Source organism: Cricetulus griseus, chromosome 3 (assembly GCF_003668045.3).
Source record: "Cricetulus griseus strain 17A/GY chromosome 3, alternate assembly CriGri-PICRH-1.0, whole genome shotgun sequence".
Classification (NCBI taxonomy): domain Eukaryota; kingdom Metazoa; phylum Chordata; class Mammalia; order Rodentia; family Cricetidae; genus Cricetulus; species Cricetulus griseus.
In genome coordinates this window covers 216,808,759-216,835,598 of record NC_048596.1, presented here as the reverse complement: position 1 = coordinate 216,835,598, position 26,840 = coordinate 216,808,759, and the positions used below count along the sequence as shown (strand labels likewise).

Sequence of the window (26,840 nt, the reverse complement as noted above, 5' to 3'; positions counted from 1 at the left end):
GTGAGTATTTATGCTTTATTGGGTGGTATGACAACCCCCAAAATTACTTAGATCTAATAAAACAAAGATATTGCTATAGAATTATACAACAGGTTGTTTTGCCCTGAAGTAATATGAAATATTTGTCTAAGAGATGATTAAATAAAATAACAATAGCTTACTTGAAAATGATGCCAAAATCCAATGTACACAAAAATTAATTTAAACAAGAAAAAATATCACCCTCTAGAAGTAAGCCTTGACTTAAGGTTTTTATTAAATGTTATAAAAAGAATCTGTGGCACAAGAGACCCTTCAGTAACTTGAAAGAAAAATTTAATTAATTTCTTTTAAAATATAATATGGAGACTGTGCTCAGACAATGTTAAGGACAGGGAAAAGGCTCTTAAAATTGCTGTTAGAGATTTCATTTCCTGGAATTTGTTATGGTTTCCATGACCTTTGTATTAGCTACTTGCCCTTTTGATTGCAGGGAAAAGAAAGCAGAACTAGCTATCTTAATCAAAATGAAGAATTTAGTTCAAGACCCAGGGTTTTTGCTGGGGTTCAAGGATAAAAATAAATGAGGTGGAGGATCAGCAAGACTGAGAAAACTTCTCATTGCCTATCATTTCTGCTGCTCTTTGCTTGCCATCTTTGTGATTCTGTCTCTAGACATATTCTATTCTCTGTCCAATAACAAAACCATCCACTAGAGAATGAATGCTATTTATTTGTTTTTTTTTTCCCCAGACATGTAAAGAAATGAAATCTTTTTTCCCCTGCTCCCATGTATGTATTCCAAATGAAAAACTTCTAATTAGACTTTGTGAGTCAGGCTGCCCTGTCTGGTCAAATCACAAGTGGGGAAGATTTGGGGCATACCAATAACACACACATGCCATACAGAATAGCTAAGGTCTCATAGTGGTAAGAATGGACAAGAAGGTAGTCACTAGGGCTTCAATAGTTGTTCAGAGGGGCTGGTGAGATGTCTCGGCAGGTAAAAATATTGGCCTCAGAAACTTGTGTTAAATTTGGTCCCCAAATACATGTCAGGAGGAGAGAACTGACTCTGGAAATAATGAAAAACTGATTCCCAGTAAGAGAAAGTAGATGGCAGCATCAAATCTGCACCAATAGTTAAAGATCAAAAGGTACATGTACACAGATGGCAATTGGTCCTTTCTTCAGCTATGGCCAGGTTGTGTCTACTCCTTTTCTATTTTAAACTGTATCAGCTTAAGTTGGGGAATACCAGGCTGGAGAAATCCACAGAAACAGCTGACCTGAACGAGGGGGAGATCATGGACCCCAGACTGGCAGCTGGGAAACCAGCATAGGACTGATCCAGACTCCCTGAATGAGGATGTCAGTTTGGAGATCTGGTTAATCTATGGGGCCTCTGGTAGTGAATCAGTTTTTACCCCTAGTACACGAATGGACTTTGGGAGCCCACTCCACATACAGGGATACTCTCTCAGCCTAGACACATGGGAGAGTTCCTAGGCCCTGCTTCAAATGACAGGCTTTGAAAATCCCCCATGGAAGGCCTCCCCCTCCCTGGGGAGCAGAAAGGGTTTGGGTTAAGGGTAGGGGGTGCAAGGGAGGAGGGAGGGAGAGGGAACTGGGATTGACATACAAAACAAACTTGTTTCTAATTTAAATTGTAAAAAGGATAAAAACAATGATAGTTTATTATCCAACCTCAGCATACATAACCCACAGATATTGTATTAATTTAGTAAAAAAATCAAGATTTAAAAATAAACATTTTATTTACCTAAAGAGGGAAATAAAAAGTACATGCTACTTGTAGAAAATTGCTACAAAAGTTTAGACATGAAATGTTTCTTTAAAAATTTATAGGATTATAATTATATTATGATTAACTCAAACTGGATTCTTGGAGTTCAAGATCAAAGTGTTTCCCATGAGACCTATTCTATCTTCCTTGCACATGGTCACCAACTTCCTGTGTCCTCACAGGACCTACAGTAGAAAGTCAAGTGTTTCTCCCTCTTTTAAAATGACCCTAATCCCTTAATTTAAGGAGGTTCAACTCTTTTGACCTCACATAAACCTAATTACTTCCTAATCCCATCACTTTAATCATGTAAACTAGAGGACTTAAAACATTTAGCATATAACAGTATGAACAGCAGCAGAGCGACCGCTGAATAGAAGTAACGCTGCTCTTAGGAATGTGATTGTAGACAAGTCATACTCAAATGCACAAACATTTATGAAGAGTTCTTAGGGCTGGAGAGATTACTCAACCATGAAGGGTACTTGTTTGATTCTGTTGAGTTTATTGATAGAATACAAACTATAATCCTACAAGAGTGAAATGGGGAGAAAGAATGATGAAGATGATTATACCTGTGTACAATTCATATAAGAAAAAAATGAACAAACAGGTACATTCAAGATCCCCTATCACAGACCAGTTGTATTTGCCTATTGGCCCATCAACATCCAGGATACTTCCTTGAGATTCTTGAATGAATGGCACAGGTTCTGAAATAATATATCTATTCCTATTGTATTACACTTTCTTTGCCATACCCATTCCCAGTGCAAACACTTTGTATACTAATGTGAATTTTTAAAGGCAGAAATTTAGCTACTATTCAAGTATAAAATCTTCTGATGGGCCTAATCTGAACCCAGCAATGAATATTTATTCTAAGCAAAACCTCACTTACTCTCTGCCTCAAGGCATTCAGCACCTTTGGTAGCTGGGGAGTCTCTTGTGACCCTGTGCAGGTCCCATAAATGAACACTTATCCTTAGCAACCAGAATGCCACTAGCACAGTGACAAAGGTGGTTATAAGGCACAGTAAACCTATGCACTCTCCAACAGTCCACATTTGCATCCATTTGTAAGTCACAAAGCCCATTCTCACATCCTGAGGACAGGAAAAGCAAACTCCCAACCCCAGTGCCCTGCTCAATGTTGAATTTCCAAAGGAGAACAGGGTTTTTAAAAACAGGGTTGATTGAGCTGTAAATGATATTTTCTAATGTCCCTATTCTTTTTCCTCATCTATATTTAAAGAAGACACTTAAGCATCCTGTTCCTTTATACTTTTCCCTTAATTCTAGCTCTAGCATTTTTTCTTGTTGTATAATGGTAAGAAGATCTAAAATAGATGCCCCAAAGGGAAGAAAGCATATTCTCACAGCTCATAAGTTGTTGTTCGTTTACACCCTATTTGCACTAGAGAGAGAAGTAGTTAAGGCAAGTCTTGATGTATGACTTAAAGGTGATACAATCTGGGGAGCTTGCAACTCAAACCCATAAAGAGGGCTATAAAGAGGAGGTAACATGGGAGCTGGCAACTAAAATGCATGCATGAAGAGGGCTATAAAAAGGAGGTAGCATTTGTGTTGAGCTCTGAAGAAAGAAGAAGTCTTGTTGAGTTAAAAAAGAAAAGAAAAGAAAATATGGAAACTTGTGGGCTCAAAAATGGTGCAGTGGATTGTAGCATATGGGAAGGTAACCGAATAAATTACTCTTTAAAATGTATGTGGCAGAGACATTAAAGGGCTTGAACACCAACTAAAGAGATGCCAGTTTACTCTGTTCTTAAAAGAAAAGAAAGTATTATCTTCTGTCTCTTCTAAGAGGTCTACTCTCTAGTACCAAATGGGGCGTTTTTTTTTATTTTTAATTTATTAATTCTCTCTCTCTCTCTCTCTCTCTCTCTCTCTCTCTCTCTCTCTCTCTCTCTCTCTCTGTGTGTGTGTGTGTGTGTGTGTGTGTGTGTGTGTGTGTGTGTGTGAGTGTATGTGTGTTTTATTTAGAGCCCAACCCCAATAGATTACACTTAAAATCACTGTCACAGGTGAGACTAGGTGAAAGAGACTAAGAAGAGGCCTGGCAGTCTATTGACAAAAGTCTATTCCAAAGTTCAGGTGAGACAAAGTTAAGACTTGACTTTAAGAAGCAGGGGTTTATATAATACAGGAGATAAAGTGACAAAGAATAAGAATTAAAGCAGATTGCAGAGTATCAGACTTTGATGATAGCTTTGATGGGGGATGTCCTTTTGTATATGTGTTTCTCTTATTGGCTGATGAATAAAACACTGTGGCCAATAGAGGCAGGGAGATAGGTGGGGCTAGGGGAGGAGAATTCTGGGAAAGGTTGGCAGAGAAAGTCTACCAAGAGGAGATGACATGTGGCTGCCAAAGGAGTAAGAGGTCTGGGCCCCTCTCTGGTAAGATAAGACAACGTGGAAATACTTAGATTAATAAAAATTGGTTAATAATTAAGACAGAGCTAGCCATTAAGAAACCCTAGCCACCGACCAACAGTTTAATAATTAATATAGCATCTGTATGTTTATTTGAGGATGAGAAGGGTGGCAGGACCTGGCAGGACCTGGAGGAACAGAAATCTCTGCCTATGGTAGTTTATCTGACATTGCTGATGAGACCATCCCCAAATTAGAAAGAAAGCAGGCTTGGACAATAGAGAAATAAACTATTTTGATACCTGGCATTTTCTTATATGTCAGATTGTGAAACTGAACTATCCTGCCAATTGTGTTATCCTCAAAAAGTAGGCTATTGATGCATATTTTAAATTTTTTCTAGTAGAGTTAATATTATTTAATTAGTTAAAATATTCATAATATTAGTTAAAATATTCACAAGATCATAGATTTGATATTCAACTAACAACATTTTCTAGTATACTTTATTATGAAATGGAAACATATAGTTACAATGTTTATGCTGCTTAAATTAATCTTTTATATAACTGGCATTACAACAGCTGCAAAGTGAATTAAACCATGTTTTTAAAAATTTTTATTTTTTAATGTAATTTCTTTATTGATTCTTTGGGAATTTCACAGCATGCACCTTAATTCCACTCAGCTTCAAGTCGCCGCATATCCTCCCATCACCCTTGCAGCAACCCCCCAAAAGAAAATTTAAAAAAAAAAAGAACCAGAACAAAGCAAAGCAAACAAGCCAAACCAAACCAAACAAACAAAACTCACTTTGCTTGTCCATCTTTCCCATTTTCCCCAAAACTCTTCATTTGCTCTGGTATCATTGGGAGCTGTGTCACACAGTATACCCTATTGTCCAATCAGCCTTTCTTGCAAATGTTTGTTGCAATTAGTCATTGGTCTAGTTCAAGGTCTCTGGTTTCTGGTACACCATCATCACTGGATCCTCACCAGAACTCCCCTCAGATTTCCCACACCTGCTGGGAGTCAAAGAGATCCTGCAAGTACAAGGTGCCACAGGACCAGTCCCTTCACAAGCTCCAGCAGGTCCTAGATGGGGTAGATGTTAGGGTGGGCCAACCCAAGTCTTACCTGTGGGCCTGGCTGGTAGCTGAGCTGTTCAGTCCCAGTCACTAATGCCACCCACCTCAGACAAAGGAGGCAGTTCCCCTATGCCTATGCCTTAGGGCCAGTTCTCCCTTGCCTATGGTAGGGAGTTGGGCTATCTCTCCCATGAGGGTTGGGGCCAGCCTTTTTGATAATCAACTCACAACATTTTCTAATATACATTAGTATGAAACGAAATTATATAGTTACGGTGTTTGTACTGCTTATATTATTCCTTTATACAACTGATGTTACAACAGCTGCAATGTGAATTAAATCATTTAAAAGTTCTCTTCCTACTTTGAAATTGCCTGGTTTAAATCAGATATTAAGCTTAGCTCTCTGGGGGCCAAGGAATTCCCTGGTTGACATGTAACTGCATTAATCCTTTCAACTCTTAAGGTGCCTTTCATTTGACACAGTATTGTCCTACTTATGACTTTATGTTGTGAGTCCCTCAAGGAGTTGTGGAATGTTGAAAAGATTAAAAAGTAATCTAACTTATAGGTTATTATTAATTAAGACACCTGCCAAATTTTTCTGTAGTACCTAAATTTTGCTCTATAACTAGCTGCTGTTTACAAACGTCTAGGACTCATTGTTTTTGTTCTGTTTGGTGACAAATTTCTGGGAGAAAAGTAGGGAAAAAGATGTCTAGTTGTCTTACATCTTGCTTAACACAAAACAAATATTTCACTAAAAATAGTTATAATAAAAAATGATAGGGCATAAAATTTGTGAAAAAAAAAACAAAATGAAAACATTGTATAGGTGGACTTTTCTGTCCAGCCAGCCAACTCCCAAATAATCACATGGAGACATCTTATTAATTATGAAAGCTTGGCCAAAATCTTAAGCTTCTTTTTAACAAGCTCTTACAACTTAAATTATCTCATTTATGTTAATTTATATGCTCCCACATGGCTCATGGCTTGTTAACATTTCTCTTATGTGTCATGCTTCCTCATTGTCAGCTGGTGAGTCCATCCTTCTTCTTCCCAGTGTCCTCTATGCCTAGAAATCCTACCTAAGCATTGCCCATTTAGCTTGTTATTAAACAATTGCAGTGCTTTATACAGTGTAATCAAATATCTCCCAACACTGGGCTCTTTAGGCTAAATAAGACCAAAATATAGGATGAGTGGTGGACACAAAACATTCATTGATCAAATGGACTTGAATAAATTTCCTGAAATGCTGGGACAAAGAACAAATTTTCAGAAATTTTTCATTTATTTCTTCCTTCATTGTAAAAATAAAAAATGGAAAATGAACACTTTCATCAAGGCCAAATCCAACAATGGTATCTTCTGCCATCATTCCCAAGGCATCATGAGATAAAGGAACCACTGTCCTCAAGCATGATGTTACTGGGCTCACTGACATTTTTCTGTGTCTCACATAACAGATCCCAGCCATCAAGATAGGTGAATCCCACCTCTTCACACTCATATTTATACCTCTAAACTCAACAAATGGCAAAGGGATTCATTCTATCAAATGTTTATTATATCTAATTTTTCACCCTGTCTTTCCTTGGGTATTGGAGTTCAGATTTCATATTATAAATACTACACTTTCTCTATGATTTATTCATGTAATAATTCTAGCAGATAATTGAAAAGTCTTGAATGTCCCTGTTTTCTTGAAGAATTTTCTTTAATCTTGACTGACTTTCATTCTATTCTATGGAAGCCAAAAGGACATTTAAAGGAATGCCAGATGATGTTTACATGTGTGTCCTTTGGCCATTGGTGAGCTTCAAATTCAATCCTTGATTAGAGTTGTATTAGAATTTTAATGAAGAGAGTCTCAAAAATACAAGTCCAAAATTTCATAATCTATGAAAAAGACCGAGCAACAAAAATCTTGGCATTTTAGGAAGGCAGGAAATCAACTGATGTGTTGGCGAGAATGATACAGTCTTCGTATTAAACTATTTAATTTGGATGGTCAAATATGTGACAGATTTTGCCCTGAAATTACACTGACATCTGGCAAATTAATTATTACTGTAATTTATAAAAATAATATTATCCCTGTTTTGTTTTTCTTAGATCAAAAGATGATTTCTAGAAGATTTTATAAAGTTTATTTTAAGACTATAAGACATATTTATAAAACAAAATAGAATTTTACATGATTTCAAAATGATTTTCTATTTTAACTTCCTATCTCACATTTGTTTAAACAATTCTCCAATCATTTAAGATATTACTTGACCATATAAAATCAGTATGATATCAGTATAGAAATATCAAAGCTTCACAGTGTGTGCACATCTTAGTGTGTTATTGCTAAGTATCTAAAACTTATACTAATATATTAGTATTAGGCATGACTATAGATAGACAAATAAGTATTTGCAATAAAATATGAAGACCATTTTATTTTTTAGAAGTCCCATATTCTAATTAGTCATTCTAAAGATAATCATGATTATTAGTGTTCCTTTATCTCTGTTAGTAGAGGTAGTCCTTAGACTGGATTCATTTTTCAGCACTTTTGGTTGTCTTCTGTTTGTCATTGGAAATCTTTCATACAAGAAAGATGATGTTTTAGAACCTGACATTGTTCCAGGTTGCATTTGTTTTAACCTGACCAAACAACTGGGTTAGACAAGTGTGCTATAAATGAACCTGAAACACTCCTATTAAGTAATGAAACTCAGAAAGGCACAGAGGGCAAATGAGCTATTTTGTCAGTAGTACAGTATATCCAGTACTCTTGAGTAGACACCAGAACTTAACTGAGATTTATTCATGTCACTAGAAACTAGGAAGGCTGAAGTTTTATTTTTTCCTCAGTGACTGCTTTGTTAGACTTATTTTGTCTTGCAAATTTTCATTCACATCATTTCTTGGGAAACATCCTTGGAGATACTCATACAATGTCGGCAGTCTATTTTCCGAGTTAGAATTTCAATCACACTAATGAATCAAAGGATAGAAAGACAACAGCCCTTCTGAGATCACATTACTTTCATCTTTGAGGGGAGGAAGAATCACAAAATCATAACTCTCAGAAGATTCTTTCATGTACTATTAGCAATCATCTATTATGGACCTAATATATGTTTAATTATGCTAGAAACTGAGAATATAACAATAGAAAAATATAAAAAAAAACAATAAGAATGGGGAGATCCGTGGGTAGAAGTGCTTGCTGTGTAAGCATGACAAACTGAGTTCAAACTCCTAGAACTTTAAGAAAGGTAGTCTTGGAAAGTTGTGCTTGGAATCCTCCTACTGGTGAGAAAAGACCCAGGAAGTTTTCTGGACAGTCAGCCTCCTCAAAACTGTGAGCTTTAGCTTCAGTGAGAGGCTCTCCAAATAAATAAATAAATAAATAAATAAATAAATAAATAAATAAATAAATAAGTAAATGCATCAACAGAGGATATTAACAACCTTATATCCTCTATGCACTCTCTCTCTCTCTCTCTCTCTCTCTCTCTCTCTCTCTCTCTCTCTCTCTCACACACACACACACACATAGGCACTATGCATAACATCATACAATATTCACAAATACTATACACTCTCAAAGTAAATAATAGACTACATCCTAGTGAGGGAGGTATATGTAAATCAAGCAACCCCAATGCTGCAATAAATACTTATCAACTGCATAGAGTTATTTTCTAGGATGTACTGGGAAGGCATAGTGCTTTAAGGATAATAGCAATAGGATGGTGAGGTTGACTAAGAATTTGGTGAGGGGGTGACATCACAGAAGATGAGATGACAAAGGGAGAGCATCTCAGGAATACAGAACCTGTCTAATAACAGAAGCCACACAGATGGTCATTGTGAGGAATCCACAGGTCATATAGGAAAAGAAATGGATGCAATTAACTGGGAATTGAATGCACAGAGTTAGAACAATCTACGTTATTGCTAACTGTGTTCTGCTGTGCCTATGACTCCTTTGTATGTTTCTTGTAAAGAAATTATTTCAAAAAACTATAAGTAAATGCTACTTTATTACTTTTAATTTTTATATTAAGTGTTACAAACTGAAATTAGGTATAGATGCCTCCCATCATCTACATTCTAACTAAGTATATTTTAAAAATTCAAAATGGCACGTGTTTAAAGTAATTTGAGGATATTCAAAACTCATCGTGAAATAAAACTTATTTTCCTTACATACTGTTGTCAACCTGAAACTAATTGTCTGCAAACTTTTCAAAGAAAGGAGTTGCTGGGTAATTGCTGAGGGAAATCACAGAGGCTGATAATTAACTTCAACACTGCAATCAGTTTTCAATCAAACATTGTATGACTAAAAAATTCAATAAGGACATTAGAGTGCATTTTCATATTCAGCAATTTACAGAGGAATCTACTCCATTCTGGTGACAGGAAGCCACATGTGTGGGACTTCAAGATGTCACAAGGGAAGGGAGGAGTATTTTCAGAATAGGTAATTAGCAAAAAACTGAATGAAAAGTAGAGTCAGCCAGGACAATGACCACTTCCTAATATTAGACAACACAGTCTGTAAAACAGAGCTACTCAAACTGTATGTGCAGAAGGACCATCTGGGATTTGGTTTTAATTTCTAAACTTTCATAGGTTAATGCCTTGATAAGACAAAGGATCATCAGAAAAATGAAATAATAACTCTAAATATTAGTGGAAATTTGTATGAAATGAATGAGAATATTTCTTTGTTTTCTCAAATGATGTCTTTTTTAGATTACATTTTTCCTGTTTCTTGAGAATTCCATAGTTATATGTGAAATATCATCATATCCTTCTCCAATATCTCCCCTTCCATCTCTCCATTTCTCCTCATCACCTTCAACATGTTTTTCTCTAAACTTCATGATCCTTAAAAAAAAAAATATTGCATGCAATTTCTGCTGCTCATATGTGCATAGGTCAGGGGATCATCAGTCTTCACAGTGTAGAACAGTGTTATTCCACAGCAGGAAAGTGTTATGATAAATCTTTCCACCAAAAGCCACCTGAGCCCTCCTGACACATGGGCACTTTCTGCCAGCTGCCCGAGATCTGCCCGCCAAGTTAGGGCCCCAAATAATACTCAGAGACTTATATTAGGTACAAATGCTCCTCGGCCAAAGACTAGGATTTCTCATCTGTTAGCTCAGTCTTAATTATCATAAATCTATTTATTTTATAAGACTTATAGAGGATGTTTTCCACTGGTGCCCTCTCTTGTTGGTGAATCATATGATAAATGCCTTTAATCCCAGCACTCGGGAGGCAGAGGCAGGAGGATCTCTGTTAGTTTGAGGCCAGCCTGGTCTACAGAGTGAGTGCCAGGATAGGCTTTAAAGTCACACAGAGAAACCCTGTCTTGAAAAACCAAAAAAAAAAAAAAAAGAAAGAAAGAAAGAAAAAAGATAAATTACAGAGCTTATAGAGGCTCCATTTTTCCTGAAGTCCTATCATGTGAATTCTAGGAGACAAAAATCAAGAAATGCCACTTCAGAGACCAGACAACTGGTCTAGCTTTTACACTTTCAAATGTTATTGAGGACTCCCAAGAGCTTTAATTAATGTGGTTTTTACTATATCTACCAAAATTTGCTATAATAAACTAAGAAATATTTAAGACTGTATTTTGTTTATTTTAACAATATCTTACATATTACCAAAAGAAACATTAAAATACACAGTAAAATATATAATGTGCATATAAAAACAGAAGCATGTTGTGAGAACTGAATTTTAAACACAGTATAACCTTAAATCATCACACTTATAGAAGGAAAAGGTGAGAAAAATATCCTCAGAAGATGTAGCTAACAAAAATCTACTGAAAAGCCAGGCACATAGTCCCACACTTGTAATTACAGCACTCAGGAGGCTGAGAAAGGAAGATGCTTGTGAATTTGAGGGCAAGTTTGGCTACATGGAAAATTCATATTTTTTTCTGTCATTCTTTCATAATAAACATTGTTCTGTGAAATAAGTTGCTAATTTAGTGTCAGGGACCAGGAAAATTCCATTAGGAAACCTCATGGATACTGTGGCTTGGGGCTGAGACATGCTGGGCCACGACAGTTTAGCATGCAACACAATCTTATAATTCCTTCCCAAAGGGTAACATATGTCTGTATTCTGTACTTGTATATTTCCCCTCCAAGTGCCTATTATGTATATTTTTCTCCATTTTTATTTAAATTAGAAACAAGATTGTTTTGCATGTCAAACCCAGTTCCCCCCCCCCCTTCTCTCCTGCCCCCACTAACACCCTACCTATCCCATACCACTTCTGCTCCACAGGGAGAGTGAGGCCTTCCAGACACTCTTAAGAGTCTGTCATATCCTTTGAGATAGAGCCTAGGCCCTCCCCCATGTGTCTAGGCTGAGGGAGTATCCCTCTATGTGAAATGGGCTCCCAAAGTCATATTTTCAACAACATGGCAAGGCAGGTATGTACCTAAGAATTGAGAGTTGATGTGATTAACAAGAGTTACTGCTTTACTAAAATCCAACAACTTCTTAAAAATTATCACATGGTAAGAAAACACTGTACATTTCCATACCGTTGCCCTGAGCAGTGCTTAGAGATCATCAGGGTACATCTCCATTACAGTTACTGTTAGTGAAAATAAAACAAATTAAAATCGGTTATAATAAAAGATAATATTATGTCATTACTGTGGAAGTAGTATTGAACTGAAAGATCCCTGGAAGGGGTCTTCAGACACAGTCTTTCATAGGCCATACTTAAGAAATATTGCTTTATTTGTTTAAATATTCTTTAACGTATTGACAGGGCTGTACAATGCTATCATTATTTAATCATGCTGGGATTATTAGATGTGTAGGTTGCAGCTAATATTTTGATAACTCTTGATGATCTCTTTCTTCATAAATCTTGATAGTTCCCTCTAATTATCATCTAAATACTATCCTCTAGTAATTTTACCAGGTCAGGAAATATTTTATAGTATACTTTCAAATTCATGTCCATAGGGAGCCTCCTGCCTTGCATCTGGTTTAAGTTAGGTGCCTGTGAATTTGCTAACACTGAACTTGAGAAGTGGAGTGATGACCAAACTCTCACTGGCAGCCCCACTTCACTGAAGGTTGGGTTACAGGAACCTGGATTGGCTGTATGACTATAATTGCATCCATATTCCGGGGGATGTTCCCATGAAAGTGCTCCATCGTGCCTAGATTGCTTTTAAACAGTCACAAGTTTTTGTGGTCAGCATCTTTATTTCCTGCATGAAAAGATGAGAAAGAAATATGGCAGCTGCTATCTCACTTGAGTGAGCTCAGCAACTTTGGTGTTCTGGTTTTTTGTTCCATGATCCTAGATGATGAACCTTTTCCTCTACATTTTATAGCACTTCTAGTTGTGTTTGCAAACGTAGTTCACTTTGAACTTTTTCTACCAAATATTTTGTGCTTAAGAACTTGGAAATGAAAACTTCTAGCTCATTGAAATTATCCCCCATTTATCTTGCTGTTTTCAAACAGGCCCTCTTCCTTGCCTTCTCTTCTATCGAATTTGGCTTTACCATCCCTCTTTCTTTCTTTCCCCTTTCCCCCTCCCCTCCCTGACTTCTTTCACTTTCTTCTTTCTCGCACACAGAGTATTTCTTAAAAAAATTAAAGTCACCATATTTGCCAACAATTGATAATGGATTCTTTCTCTCTCCTCCTAAAACTTTCTCATTTTCCTTTATCCAATCTCAGATGACTTCAGCTTATGTAGCTCACTGAGGAAAGGTATCTTCACTGGATTCTGTTCCTTCTTTTAAAATCTTAGGGCATCATGCAATTTTATTCTACCTTTGGCTTCTCATACTAGAGTTAGTACTGCATTTTTGATGTTGACTTTGTTTTATCTTTGAATGCATGTGTACCTATGTGTGAATGCCAGTGCTCATAGACCATGGTGTGCATGTGTATGTCAGAGGACAACCTTGCATTCATGGACTTCACTTGCTAACATATTTAAGACATGTATCCTGTCATTGACCAGTGACATTATACCAGCATCTTTGTACTCTGTCTCTGACTCCCATCTCACAGTAGGAGTGCTGTGATTTCAGTGTAACACCACTTCCAGTCTTACATGCACTCTGAGGATTTGAAATCAGATCCTCATGCTTTGTAGCTAGCACAAGCACTGAGACCTTGCCCCGTCTCCTGATGTTTACTTTAAAAAATACTATAAGCATGAACAGATGAAATGTCTCCTGAACTCTAAAGAACCTCTCCTCATCCTTTGTCAGCTGCTTTTTCGCCATAACTTCTTACTAAAACATGTCTTGGCGTAGTCTCAGCATTGTATTTTGAAAGATGTTAAAACACTGTGCAAAACCTCCTGCTGCCTTCTTAAAATAATGTTCTGAACTTGTTACTTATTCATGCTAGATGACAGTAGCAAGCTTCACATGATAAATGTTGCCTGTGCTTCCGAGTGCCTGATTTGTTTCCTTTTGAGAGTGTGACTGTGGAATTGACTGTCCTGCTTACATTTGGCTTCTAGCATCCACATGTCATGCTTCTATCACACAGTGAATAAATGTATGATATCATTCCCTTGTGCTGTTTAATTCCTTCCAGTTCCCTCAAACTTCTCCTACTGTCTACATATTTATACTGTTTTTTCACTGCACATTTTGCACACCTTAAATATTTACAAAAATGACAATATATATTTTTCCTTTTTACTACTCATATTTACTTATCCATGCCCCCATTCCCTCACCCTCCCATCCTCCCATGTTCCCCACCACCCAACCCATCCCCCAACTCCCTCCTAGAGATAGTGAGGCCCTCCACAGGGGACCTTCAAAGTCTGTCATATCATTTGCGGGAGGGCCTGGGCCCCCCTTGCTGTATCTGGGCTGCAATAGTATCCCTCTATAGAGAATGGGCTCCCAAAGTCCACTTGTGCTCTAGGGATAAAGACTGGCTCCACTGTTAGAGGTCCCATAGACTGTCTTGACCTCCCAGCTGGCACCCACATTCAGAGAGCTTGCTTAGGTTCAATACTGTTTCCCCAGCTTTATGACTAGGGTTTCCATGCTCTCAGAGGGTCAGGTCAATTGTTTCTTCGGGTTTCTGCAGCACCATCTTGGCTCCTTTGCTCGTCCCTCCTCCCTGTCCAAAACTGGATTCCAGGAGTGTGGCTCAGTACTTAGCTGTGGGTGCCTGTTTCTGCTTCAAACAGCTACTGGATGAAGGCTCTAGGAATGGTTACCAAGGTAGACACCAATCTCATTATAGGGGAAGAGCAGCAATGTATTTCTCCACCACTGCTTGGATTCTTAGTTGTGGTCATCCCTGTGGATACCCTAACATTTCCCCTATGCCATACCTCCATCCAAACCTGTACTATCTCCCTCTATCAAAGTATCTCCTATCTTGCCCTCCTCTATTCCTCCCCTGTCTCAGTCCTCTTGTTCTCTTCCCCTCCCCTTCTTCCCTTCCCAACTCCTTCCTCTCCCCCTGCCGTGCTCCCACTTTGCTCAGGGGTTTTTGCCCTCCTCCCCTTCTTCAAAGAAATATGCAATCTTCTCCTGGGGTCCTCCTTGTTTCCTAGCTCCTCTGACAGTATGGATTATAGACTGGTAATTCTTTGCTCCATGTCTAAAAATCATATATGAGTGAGTACAAACCATGTTTATCTTTTGTGACTGGGTTACCTCACTCAGGATGGTTTGGAGAGATGGTTCAGCTGTTAAAGGCTAGGCTCACATATGTCCTTATTGTATGAATGTGCACCCTTTGGGTCTATGTATAAGAGAGGAATTGCTGAATTGTGAGGTAGACTGATTCTCATTTTCCTGAGAAACCACCATACTGATTTCCAAAGTGGCCTCACAACTTTGCACTGCCACCAGCAATGGAGGAGTGTTCCCCTTCCTCCATATCGTCTCCAGAATACACTATCATTGGTGTTTTTGATTTTAGCCATTCTGACAGGAGCAAGATGGTATCTCATTGTTGTTTTCATTTGCATTTCCCTGATAGCTTAGGATGTGGAACACATTCTTATGTGTCTTTCAACTATTTTAGATTCCTCTATTGAGAATTGTCTATTTAGTTCTGTACCCCACTTTTTAATTGGATTATTTGGTATTTTGCTGACTAGCTTCTTGAGTTCTTTGTATATTTTGGAAATCAGCCCTCTGTCAGATGTGGGGTTGGTGAATATCTTTTCCCATTAAGTGAGCTGCCAATTTGTCTTATTGATTGTGTCCTTGTCTTACAAAAGCTTCTCAATTTTAGGGGGTCCCATTTATTAATTGTCAATCTCAGTGTCTGTGCTACTGGAGTTATGTTCATGAAGTGATCTCCTATAACAGTTTGTTCAAGGCTACCTCCCACTTTCTCTTCTAAAAGATTAGTGTGGCTGGATTTATGTTGAGGTCTTTGATCCATTTGAACTTCAGTTTTGTGCATGGTGATAGATAAGGATCTATAATCTTCTACATGTCAGCATCCAATTAGGCCAGCACCATTTATTGAAGATGCTTTCTTTTTTCTACTGTATAATTTTAACTTCTTTGTGAAAAATCAGGTGTTCATAGGTGTGTGGGTTAATATCTGGATCATCAGTTCAAATCCATTGGTCTACCTGTGTATGTTTGTGACAATACCAAGCTGTTTTCAGGACTAGAGCTCTATAACAGAGCTTGAAGTCAAGGATAGTGATACCTCCTTTGTTGTACAGAGTTGTTTTGGCTATTCTGGGTCTTTCCATGTAAAGTTGAGAATTGTTCTTTCATTGTCTGTATAGAATTGTGCTGGGATTTTGATGGGGATTGCACTGAATCTGTACATTGCTTGTGGCAAGATTGCCATTTTACTATGTTGATCCTACCTTTCCAAGAGCATGGGAGATCTTTCCATTTTCTGGTATCTTCCTTGATTTCTTTCTTTAAAGAATCAAAGTTCTTGTTATACAGTTCTTTTCCTTGTTTGGTTAGCATTACCCCAAGACATTTTATGTTGTCTGTGGCTATTGTAAAGAGCGATGTTACTCTGATTTCTTTCTCAGCCCATTTGTCATCTGTATATAGTAGGACTACTGATTTTTTTTGAGTTAATCTTGAGAATATACTTTTATAGAGAACTCTGTAATTTATAAGCATTGGATGCATTTCAGTAAGAGAAAAGGAATAATGACAAATAGTATAGTAATCATCATAATTCCAGCATCTTAAAGATTGCACATGGCCATAGTGCAATCCCTCCCACATGGGAACAAACAGAATTCATGTCTGGTAATTTGGATTCTCACAAACAATATAGAGAAGTTAGCATATTAGTGGAAGCTAGTTCTATCACACAATGTACACAGGTAATACTTTTAATAGAAAAATCACTGTGGTAATTGCTTTGAATTATTTTCATGTCTGTATTATATCAACTTCTGAAAGTATTATTCTCCTTATTGACTACTGGCAAAAATATAAACTTGTGCAATCACTATGTAAATCAGCATTGAGATTATCCAGAAAACTAAACAGAGAGCCATCATATGACACTATGTAAGTCCTGGTTATGTGTCAATTGTCTGTAAATCACCATACCACAGAGATAACTCCTATCTATGTTTGGAGCTATACTATTCACTGTATCTAGGAACTAGACCCAGCCTACATGTCCTTCCACAGATGAACAGATAAAGAAAGGGTGGTTAACATGTACAATGGAATTTTCTGAATCCATAAAGAAAAATGAAGCCATAACATTTGCAGGAAAATAGATGAAACTAAAAATCATTATGTCAAATGAAACAAGCCATAATAATGTTTATATTATATGAAGAGTTTCAGTTTAAAAGTGTGTGTGGGGGGGAGGTGTGGGTGTGTGTGTGGTATATCTGTCTTTGTGTTTATAAATGTGCTTGTAGATCACAAAATGAGATGTGATCATAAAAAGGCAAGGGGCATTTTAATGGAAATGGGAATGGGAGGGCAATCGAATGCATGTAATAGGAAACGGGAGGAGGTAACCAACTAGATGGGGAGAGAGATAACAGGAGTCAGGGGAAAATGAGATGAAAGTATAATAACATATTTGCAAAGATGCTAGGATCAAACTCATTACTTTACATGTTAACCTGAAAGTAAATTAAAAAATGGAAGTAGATAAAAAGAAAGTATGGTCCTGCATGCAGTGAGGAGGAAAAGGAAAGTCTGTTAATATAATCTACTTGGAGATTAACAGGAAAAACGATCAATGGCCTCTGAAATGATTTGTGTTTTAAATTTTGTACTTAAGTTTTTGAGCTAGGCTTTCCTAAGCATTTTCTAAGCCTATTTTCAGAAAATGCACTGTTACATATATCTGTGTGGGTGCATATGTGCATGTGTGCAAGCATATGTCTAGATGTGCGTGTCAGCGCATACATGCTTGTACATGGAGGCCAAAGAAGACCATCCAATTTTTTCTTTCCTTTGGAGCCAGGTTCTCTTACTGCCTAGGACTCGCATAGTTGCCTAGAATGGCTGTTCTGTCAGCTTAGGAGTCCACTTGTCTCTGCCTGCCTTGCTCTGGACTATAAGTATCTACCATAAAACCTTATCACATGCATTGTAGGAACTGAACTCAGATCCTCATATGTATTTGACAAGCTTTTTTTTCCAACTAAGCTGTCTTCCTAGCTCCTAAGTATATTTTTCAAGTAAATATATCTTTGATGATAATATAAACATAGTATATATCAAAGATGCTAATATCACATCTTTGTATAAGTGGAATAGTAGTGGGGCTGGTTGTTTACTGCCTTTGGCGCAGAAGCCAGTCTATTTCCACTAGCATGCAAAAGGACAGGCAAATGACAAGGAGAAAACCAAGGCTAACAAAGATATTAAACCATGCCTGAGAAAAAAATGGCAATAATGTAAATAAATTTTATAAATGATAGTCTGGCTAATAACAAAAGTAATTAAACAAATTTTGAAAGTACAACAGTGTATAAAATATTAGTTGACAAATTTATAGTACATGAGGTGGTTTAACTTGGGCTTCTCCTGTCACTCCTGCCCAGTTGCCTGCCAAGAGCCAGTCTTCAATATTTAGAATAACCGTTGTGTCACTGTCTCCTTTCTGTTCCTTTCATCATGGTCAAGGATTTATTCATTTGGTACTCTAATGTTTTATAATAGCAGGATAATTTCACCCAACACACTAGCAATTAGTTGCGTGTTACTGTCTAATGGTTATGGAGTTTCAATTTGAAGTAATGGAAACATTTTGGAGAATGGACAATACTGACAGTTGCATAACATTAGGAATGTAATTGGTAAGAGTGAATTGTATGATGCAAATTGGTTACATTGACAAATTTATGTTAGCTATATTTACCATAATCCTATTAGTAACTAAAATTTAATGAAATTAATATTATTATAAAGCATTCAATCATATGTGTGTGTGTGTGTGTGTGTGTGTGTGTGTGTGTGTGTGTGAATTGGGGACTAGAAAAATGGCTCAGTGGGTAAATGCTTACATATCAAGTGTAAAGATTTATATTCAGATCCCTGGCACCCATGTAAAGCCAGGTATGTGTAGTAGCCCATGTCTGTAATTCCAGTACTCATTCAGTGAAATTGGAGGTGAAACAGGACAATCTATAAAGCTGTGTACCAGCTAGCCCAGTGTACCCAACAGTGAATGACAGAGACTCTGAGACATACATGCATACCTCCCATTACACATGAACATGTGCAGACTTACCTATCTCACACACAGACAGACACAAAGATTTTAAATGTGTGAATTATAGGGCATATGAATTATATCCTAATAATGCTGTTTAAAACAATATAAACATTTGCCACAGTTATGTTTGTTGCTATAACATAGATGGGTTTTGATTTTATTTCTTTTCATTTTCTTCATTTCCCCTTTGCAATATTTGCAGATTAACATTAATAATACTCAATGTTTAGATTATTGTTTGGGCTATCAACATTAAAAAGTTTTGTACAGTGTTTGAATTAACTAACTTACTAGCATTATCTGTAGAGCATGTGTGATGTTTACTGTATTAACAGGAAAGATATCAATATTTAAGCAAAAGAACCAAGCATTCTCAAGAATAGGAGCCATACTTTTGGTTGAAAAACAAATACCTTGAGGCTGCTAAGAAAAATGAACTTCAAAACATGAGAATTTACAATCACTTTCCTATACCACACACATTGACTTCCTGTTATTACTCTCATAGCACATATTATCATCTTTTCTGGTAGTCATCCAACCCCTGAAATCCAGACCTCACCCACATATTTAACTTTAGCAGAAAAAAATAAAATGTTAAATCATTTAAGACTTAAGAATCTTTTCAGAAGAATAATTGCTTCCTTACACATATTTAGATGGTTGGGGATTTTATCAACTTTCCTCACTTCTGTCTGTCAATCTTTGAGTGTCTGTGGTTCTAATCAGTTCAAAGCCAAAAGCCATTGCCTTATATCAACATCATTTGTGTTACCCTGCCTGTTTCATTAGTTTTTAGTCACTTGCCCAGTCTCTGGATTATCTGTCCTGTCTAGCACTAGAATTAAGCTTCTTACTACTCCTGAGTTTCATTCCCTATTTGAGCTTGGACTGTATTTTTGTTTTCAGTATTTGTTGTCTGTGGCTGTCTCACATTTCCTAGTTCCTCACTCTACTCTGTTTTGATACTTGCTAAGTCATGTTCAATCTGTCCTGGACCAGTTCTTACCTTAGCATTTTGACACATTTCAAAACCACCTTTATTCTCTTGCCAGTCACCAGTTAGAGAGTGCCCCTACTTAGGTACATGCCCTCAATTTACTGCTCTGACAATGTACCATGGACCAGTTTGGGAAGCAACAAACACAAAGATTCAAAATGAATTTATCCAGGTTAAATAGAGAAATTAACAAATATCCCATTTTAGGTTAAGGAATTAACAGATAAATTGTTGAATTATTTAAGGGTAGATTTATAACTGTTTTTTTTTCAAATTATGACCTATAAAAAGCTATAATAGGTACATTTATCAGTTACCAAAATGTAGCATTTAACAGTAAAACCTTTGATCTATGTCACATCCAACCCAGTGGTTTAAAAAGCCATAATGGGGTTTAGATGATATTGACACCATGGGGAAATGTGTTTCCAGCCAAACATATTCATCCGGATTAGGCTTTTCAATGTTGCTGCTGCTGCTGCTTAGGAAAGGACTATGTGGTTTTAGTAGATGGTAATAGAAGGTCTAACCTCTGTAAACTTTGAACAGAATATCAGTAAGAGCTTCCTCTTTTCCTTTAGTATTTAGGGGTGTATACTGACAAACTTTCTAACTAACATTGTACCTTGATTAGGCAAAAAGTATAATATCAAAGCCTATACTTTTTCCTCTTGGTTGCTGTTAAAACAATAGTAATCATTCCAGAATTGCCCTCACTTTTGTATGTGTGTGTGTGTGTGTGTGTGTGTTTGTGTATACATGTATTTGGGATTTTCACTCTATTTGTAACCGAGAAGTCATTGGTTGTATTATTTTTCTTCCTGTGGTAAGTGCCATTTTTTATTCAGCTGTTCCAGAGATGGTTGTCTTTCAACAAGAATAGGAAGTATAAAAAGAAAATGTTCACTTCAATTATGCTGAATTGTACAGATCTAGTCAATAACATGAAAAGTAATAAGGGGAGGGAGCTACGAGAATGAGAAGGGAAGAAAAGGAAGGATGCAGAGGTCATGAGGGAGCAGAAAGGTTGAGTCAGGGGTAGATTAGAAGAAAGGATATGTGATAGGTATGGTTTTTAGTTGGGGGGTGGTAGGGGAGGAAGGGAGGGAGAAGGGAACTGGCATTGTCATGTAATTCAATCTCGTTTGTAATTCAAATAAAAAAAAAGAAATACTCATGTGAAACGCTCTTCAAGAGACTGAACAGATGGCTCCATGGGTAAAGGACTTGCCATGGAAACTATAGAACTAGAGTTCAGATCCCCAGAATCTATATAGAGGGGTGAGCATGGCAACATTCTTGTAATTCCAGCCTGGAAAATAGGGAGACAGAGAGTCACAGGAACAAGCTGCTTTGATAAACTAGACAAAATAGTGAGCTTAAGGGTCAATAGAAAGACCCCACCTCAATAAAGAAAGCGGAGAGTCATCAAAAGGGACTTCCTATATCAATTTCAGGCCACCATACAATGTTCAAACAAGTGCATGCAAGTGCATGGGCATCACACATACATGTACCCACACAAATGTGAATACACAACACACACACACACACACACACACACACACACACACACACACACTATATATATATTTAAAAAATAATTAAAGCCAAACCCTCAAACACTCAACTGTAAGATTGTTGGCTAAACTACTTGATATGTGGACTCACAGACTACAGATTTCTGCAAAAGACACTGTCAGAAGACATAGTTCAGGATGTGGTTTGGCACTTCACGTCTAAGGAAGTCCAAGGCAGGCTTCCCATAATACAGTTTCACATTACACTGTTCTTTCTTATGTTGCATTGTTAGAATGACTTGAGCAATATTTAAGAAATCAACATTGAAACCAACTTTGGCTCCTTTTATTTGCCAGAATCTATTTGGATATAAATACTCAAGGGTGCAAATTATATTTGTTTTCAAGAATGTGGTTGCCTTGGTATCCTACAGACAAAAAAAATTTTTATGGTAATATTGATGAAAGTAAGTGTGCTGGTGAAACAACATGTCTATCAAAAATTCCTAACAGTGACCTAAATATGGACCATGAAGCACTTAATATGTATTAATTTATTAATTACCAATAAGGTGATCCATACCTTTAGTTCCCTCAACTAAAGATTAAGGAGAAGGAAGAGGAGTTTCAGGCTGGACTGGGCAACACAGCAAGACTGTATAAGGACAAAAAACAACCAGTACTCTTTCACTATCACTTGGGTCTTTGTACCCTGTTTTTGTTGTTATCGTGTTTTGTTTTGTTTTGTTTCAAGGAAATCTGACGGGGTTGGCAACTGTGCCTTTGTCAATCCAGTTTATGGGAATTGCATCAAACCAGAGAAAACAGAGGTAAGTGGCAAGGTAAAGCACATTGATCACATTGATTCAGATCAGAAGCAAACACACACACACACACACACACACACACACACACACACACACACACACACACACACACACTTGGAGCCATTTCTGTATCATGGCTAAGAGAAATGTTCTAGTGAACTATTTCAATTGGTGTAAAAAGGAATTTAAGGCTCTTAAAGTGAGTGATATTTTCTATTTAGGACAGTTTGATTCTGCTTGTAAAGTCAGTTCACTGTTAAATGGCTTTGTGGTCACTGTATATTCTCCAAGAGAGCTGGTAAACCTGGAAAACATCAATTTAATCCATAGAGGAGTATTAGTCAGCTATTCCCAGTAACTATTCATTGGGTGTTTTATTGGCTTATTTGTAGCCTCAATATTAAGTATATGGAAATCTTGGATTGTTTTCTTGATTACATGTTTAAAGATGTATTTTATGTGTGTTATATGTCTGCAGGTGTATGTGGGGAATACATAGACCTGAGTGCAGGTGTAGACAGGAGTAAGTACATCCAGAGCTTGGTTACGGGTGTCTTTGAGGGCCAGACACGATACTGAAGCCAAACCTGGCTTCTCTCTAAATGCAGTATATGCTCTGAAGACCTGAGCCAGCTCTCTCCAGCCCTCCTGCTTAATTTTTTTTAAATGATCTATCAACAATTTCTTAAAATTTTTGGTCTTGACATTGAAATGAGCACCAAAGGTCAGGCCAGATGGTTTCTAACATTTCAGGACATTGTAGATGTGGGTAAAGACTAAAAATATTGGAATTTTACATTTCCTTATTTGCCTCAGCAAGTATGAAATGCACACTTTTAGTTTTGTTTAGGTAGAAATGAAAAAAAGAAAAAGAAAGAAGAAATTTCCCTAACTGTGAAGGGATTTATGTGGATGGTTCAGTGAGGAAATCAAACATATCCCTACTCAACTGGTAATAAATACCTATATACATGCAATATTTAATCAATTGAAAAAGAAAGACATAACTGAAAATAAGAAAATTGGATCTTTTTTACCCCCAACTTAGATAATGTTTTATTGTCTGATAAGTGCTAATTCTATAAGAAATTAAAATGAAAACCTTTAGATGTGAAAATACGAATGTTAGTATCTCAATAAATCAGTAGTCAGTAAATAGTTGCTAAGAAGCAACTATTTCCTATTTCCACATTCCTTACTTTCTCTGAGAAGACAGCCTTTATAGTATTTGGGTGTGTGCTTCCCAGAACCCACTTTTCAATGCTTTTAAGCAGGGGTCACTGCAGTTTACAACTGATCACTCAAAGCAAAACTTTAGAATTTTATTTTGTTTCCTTTCCACAGTCTTTTTAAAATTCAACTTTTAGGACATTAAATGTGACCAGAGAAGAAATGCTTTCACATCTGTTTCTATTGTTTTAGAAAAATAAATTAACTATATTCTAAGTTCTTTGACATAAAAGAAAATAGATTTATCTAAAATATCATTCAAAAGCCCTTATAGAAATGTCATGTAGTACTTTTGTTTGAGGAGTACAGTGAAACAAAACAAAAAAACCTGCCAGTCACCCTTCAGCCACCATCCAATACATTCAACATTTTAGCCATTTTTGTCACTTTTCTTACCACATGTGTTTCCCAACCCTCTCCTGATTTCCTAAGCCAATCACAGCTATTATGTAATTTAACTATGAAACTTCTGTTGTATCTTTCAGAGGTAAGGACACATTTAAAATATACCCATGGTATCATACCTAATGATGTAGCAGTGTGTTCTTGATATTATCCAAATATATTCAGTGTTCAACCTGCTCCATTGTCTGTAAGAAAGTTTTTTTTTTTTTTTTTTTTTTTTTGTAGCTGGGTTTAGCTTTTGTTGAAACTCTATTTTTAAATCAGAATTTCTGTAAAGAACATGAATACAAGTTGATAGCTATGTCTTTTTAAGGCTGTTTTAATCTCTGTGTTCTATATTCTCTTAGCTTTCTTCTTGCAAAGAATTTCTCTATGCTCCCATAAGTGAGGGGTGGCATCCAGACTCATGCCCACAGGGTCCTGCAAACATACCTGATGTAACCCCACATCAGAGATTCTGGTAGTGTGAGCTAGAACAAGGCTCAGGGTACTCTGATTTATCACTACTGCGACATTCACTTAGAAATATACTTCATGATCCTGTCAGAAGTTTCCTATCTTACTCTAAAGAACTCTAACCTTCTAAACTTATGTTTCTTCCTTAGAGTTCCATCTATTCTTTCTCAAATCCATTTTATGGTGCAACACCAGGAAGCCTGGAAACGGTGTCTCATCATCTCAAACCATAACATCAAACCATGTTTCATCCAATACGTGTTTATAGAAAATTTCTTTCACTAAATTGATCCTATATGATGTAATAATGAAAATATTCAAATTTAGTATGATTACAACATACTGAAGCAGAGCTACTTGAAGATTATTTTTATGTTACATGGAATCACAGACAGATGCTTGTCTCCAATGTATTTCTGAGTACTTCAATAAAATATTCTGCCTAATCAACTTTTGTTCCATTTATTTTATGCTGATTATTTATTTTTAAGGTACTAAAATATAATTTATTCAAGAGCCAAATTGGAGTGACCATGGGATGGGAACATAGATTTAGGTTATCCCAAATTTTGTGTTATTGGAAGAGGTTTTATGGTTTTGCAAAAACAAAGACAGTCATAAATCAAGGCAAGGTTAAAATACATCAGTGAGTACATCAGGGAGATGGTGACAGCAAGATAGGGCAAGCTTTTCTATAGGCCTCAGATGTTCTCTCTAAATCTTATGTTGAGATTGCTTCACATCTGAAATATAAAAAATTATTAAAGGTTATATCTTTTTGCTAAATCTTACAAACAATACAAGCTCACTCCTTTCGAACTCTCATGAGAGTGGGTAAATCCTGGTAACCCTATTCAATAGTTATTTTTGCACTTGGAAAATGTATGACAATTAATCCCAAACCAATGTTTTTCAAGTAATCATGACTCTTTTACATAGAAGTGAAATGTCAAAATATAAATTAAGAGGCATGGAATTGTATAAATGTAACATCTCCACTTTAATAGTTTAAATATGTCTATCAGATAATTAGTTGTGCACAATTTACATGAATTAGGGTTTTCATTGTTCAGCTATCTCAGCAAAAACCTGGGTTGTTTGCAACTTTCATTACTCTCTTCTAAGTTTAGTTTCACTACAGATGATATGATGGCTTCATCATGTGTAAAGAGTAAGGTTAAGATAGGAAAGTATGACTCTTATCCTGTGTGCCATGTTTTAACAACCAGAAAATCCTTCTCAGCACTTCCAGATCTCCTTTCTAGCGTACATGTCAGCAAACATTTTCCATCAATGACTTGTTATTTGTCAGAATAGATATGTTGCCCATGCTAAACCAGTCACCCTAAAGAAGATGGAAGCAACCAAGGTTGACTGAAAGTCTTTACTATATAATATAAGCTAAAAATAGATCTTTGCAGCATAGCTTCAAATAGATGGAACTATTTGGATGAAACTAGATTTAGAAAGTCTGATAGTTACTAGTGATTGTCAACTCAACAGACTCTAGACACACATGGGAGATGGGTCTCTACGAATGGGTTTGGGTTTATATCACTGTCATTTCCTGAGATGGTAAGTTCTACTCAACTGCGGGTTGTGCCATTTAGTAGCAAAATGCCAGCCTGGAGAAAAGAAACTGAGTATGCATTTGTTTCTGTCTATCTCCTGATTGTGGGTATGACATGACCAATAGCTTCAAAGTCCTGCTACCCCAGCTTCCCTGCCAAAATGGACTTGAATTATATACCTCAAGGGTCCTTTCTCCTTTGATTACAAGTGTCAGGGAATTTTATCATCTCAACAGAAAAGTAACTGAGGCAGGAAAGATAAATTTCTGCATAAATTTTAATAACGTTTTGTGAGATTACAGCCTGGTCAAAATTATCATTTTTATTGGCCTTTCAATGAGTTAATCTTACATTTTATTTACCTAACTTTTAAAGGTTCATTTTTATTTTTTATGTGCATGTGTTTGGGGTACATATATGTAATGTGTGTACGGATACCCATAATGCCAGGGGAGGGTATTGGATCCACTGGAGCTGAGTCACAGGGAGTTGTAAGATGAACTTGGGTTCTCTGGCAAACAAGCAAATACTCTTACATGTGGAGTCATCCATCTTTTGAGCCACCTTCTAAAATGTCTTGTATAGTTTAGCTCTCTATTAATTATTTTTCTAAATTTTTCTTTTGTTTCAACAATAAAATTACTGACCCCAGAAAAGCTTATAGAGGGAACATAAGGAGGAGTTGTTATTAGTTGACTATGGACATATGTATACTTTACAAGTTGTGTTCATGGATTCAGCAAAGAATTTAAGGCTGCTACATAAAAAGTGTATTCAACATACAATTATTTTCAAAAGAAAATAATTATCTAACCTAAACT

At 36.6% G+C, this 26,840-nt stretch overlaps 1 protein-coding gene across 1 annotated transcript in view; it reads left to right on the top strand.

Annotated features, from left to right (window-relative positions):
- Positions 1-24,898, top strand: part of Malrd1 (MAM and LDL receptor class A domain containing 1) — a 608,177-nt gene extending 583,279 nt beyond the window's left edge. Inside the window, exons 38-39 of the mRNA XM_035442808.1 lie at positions 22,285-22,360; positions 24,598-24,898. Coding sequence (XP_035298699.1) covers positions 22,285-22,360; positions 24,598-24,681 — 160 coding nt within the window. The 3' untranslated portion in view covers positions 24,682-24,898. The remainder of the gene's footprint in view (positions 1-22,284; positions 22,361-24,597) is intronic.
- Positions 24,899-26,840: the final 1,942 nt, after the last annotated feature.